The 2452-nt window shown below is 35.8% G+C and overlaps 1 protein-coding gene across 1 annotated transcript; it reads left to right on the top strand.

The window, feature by feature from the left end:
* Positions 1–1628: 1628 nt before the first annotated feature.
* On the top strand, positions 1629–2246 carry LOC140847933 (adrenodoxin-like). Its single transcript, XM_073229680.1, is given in 2 exon segments — positions 1629–1802; positions 1804–2246. Coding segments are annotated over 2 exon segments (567 nt in total). The 5' UTR covers positions 1629–1649; the 3' UTR covers positions 2218–2246.
* Positions 2247–2452: the final 206 nt, after the last annotated feature.

Genomic DNA, 2452 nt, shown 5'->3' with positions numbered 1-2452 from the left:
ATTTTACAATTTTGGTTGATCTTCTTAGCTGCTTGCACTTAAATATTTATTTTGGAGTTACAGAAAAATATATTCTGTATAATATGTAATATACAGAATGATATATACTGAAGGTGGTGTAGCAAAATTACTGTAAGTTTGATGAATTACCAAAGTTTAATGTATTTGAGTAATTATTGTTAGTTTCATAGATAGGCATTCAGAACTGAATGTGACTATAACTCATTATGTCATCAAAATTTGTATTTGTTATTAAAATTATAGTAATCATTTACATCAGAGTGTCTTATAAAAACAAGTAAAAAACTAAGGCAAACAGTAGTTAGTATTAAAATGAAGCTATGCTGGTTTGTTTCCAAATATTTTTCCTAGAGAAATAATTTTGCTTCTCAGACTTTAGGGGATGTATATTGGTTCATCTTTTGCCCTCTGTGATTGGAAAAGAATTGATTTATATCCTGCCTTTTTCCAATTTGCTCCTCTAATTGATACAGCACGGATGAAAATAATCCATTAACAGCCACGAACGTGGTTTTAAGGGAAGTGGAGCTGCAGCAAGCATCAAACTAACAAACAGAATGCAATGTGTTTTATTTATTTATAATGATCCTGAACGAAATACGCTGGAGGTATCTTATAATATTTTATAGTATTAGGCTTGTGAAGCTTTGTGAATTTCCTTGATATGTTTTGTATTTTAGGATTTTCTTTGCAAACACTCAGAAATTCCCTACAGTACCACATCTAATACCTTATTTTTCTGATGACTCTTGTTTTTCTGGCATACTGTTAAGTTGTTTGCCTGATTCCTTCTTAATTGTGAGCCTTAAAGGAAAGAGGCTGTGTCTTACTCATTGTCTTTCTGTCTAGAGCAGATTGGCACAAAGTAAAATATTTTGTTGAACTTATTTGAGTTTCAGTTTGAATTTTACACTGTCTTTGAGAAGAAGTCAACTTTAGTAAATCTAATATCTAGCTACAAATGTACATGGCTTTAGAAGTGAGAAAGGATAGACGAGCGAGAAAATTAGAAAGTAATTTTGCCTAAAATTATGTGGAAATTGTGTACAGAACACTTTCTGGTGAGTTATAGTCACATGAAATAAAACTTTTTCATTACACCAGTGATCATTTGTTTCAAAAAGTAACATTTAAAAAATGCAACATATGTTTATATGGGATTATTATAGAAAACACTGAAGAGCAAAGTTAAAAATAATATGTGATTTCCTTACTCATGGAAAACTTCCATTTACCATGCAGTTTCTGTTCTTTTATCTATTTAACATATATCGACATTTTATTTTTATGATTATGGTGTCATACTATGCACACAATCTTGTCATATGTTTCTTACCTAACATAGTACTAATTTTTAAAGCCATTAAATATTCTTATGGCAACATTTTTATGTCTTAATACGTAAACATGATTTTATCAATTTTCCATGATTTGACATTTATGTATACTTTTAAGCTCTCCTCTGTCATAAACAGTTTAATAATAGCTTTGTTGCCAAATCTCTGTGCAAATACCTCACTAACAAAATATTTTAATAAGTATGCTCAAATACATGTTCATCACAATCACTAATGATTCTTAAATTATTAAAAATATGCATCCATCTGGGAGTCACGCGACCGCGGGCTATGGCCGCCGCGGGGGGCGCCCGGCTCCTGCGCGCCGCCACCGCGGCCCTCGGTGGCGCAGCCCACCGGCGGCTGCTTCTCGCTGGAGCCGGTAGCCTCCCCGACGGCCGGGGGCCGGGCGGAAGCGCCGGGCGGGGCCTGGGGGGCCCGGGTCGGGGCGCACCGGGCGCTGAGCGCGTCGGCGCAGGCGCACCGCAGCTCAGAAGATAAAATAACAGTCCGCTTTGTAAACCGTGATGGTGTAACATTAACAGCCAAAGGAAAAGTTGGTGACTCTCTACTAGATGTCGTGGGTGAAAATAATCTAGATATTGATGGTTTTGGTGCATGTGAGGGTACCTTGGCTTGCTCTACCTGTCATCTCATCTTTGAAGATCACATATTTGAGAAGTTAGAAGCAGTCACTGATGAGGAGAATGACATGCTTGATCTGGCGTATGGGCTAACAGATAGATCCCGGTTGGGCTGCCAAATCTGTTTGACAAAATCTATGGACAATATGACTGTCCAAGTACCTGATGCCGTGGCTGATGCCAGACAGTCCATTGATATGAGCAAGAACTCCTAAATAAATATGATATTTTCACAAAATGTTAATCTGTTTTTACAATTATTATTAATGTAATTGAGGACATGGATGAATTGGTTTATTATTATGACTAATTTTACTACTTTAATTCACCTTGTCTAACTACTGAGTTTCATAGTTCTGAAAGTATGCAATCTTTATTTTGGTTAGACTATAAAAAGAAAATCAAATGTTAGAACATAATTAATATGATAACACTTTATGTGTTTTGTCC

This window comes from Manis javanica, chromosome 1 (genome assembly GCF_040802235.1).
Source record: "Manis javanica isolate MJ-LG chromosome 1, MJ_LKY, whole genome shotgun sequence".
Lineage (NCBI taxonomy): Eukaryota > Metazoa > Chordata > Mammalia > Pholidota > Manidae > Manis > Manis javanica.
The sequence above is the reverse complement of the archived record's forward strand: the minus strand, read 5'-3'. Positions and strand labels throughout refer to the sequence as shown.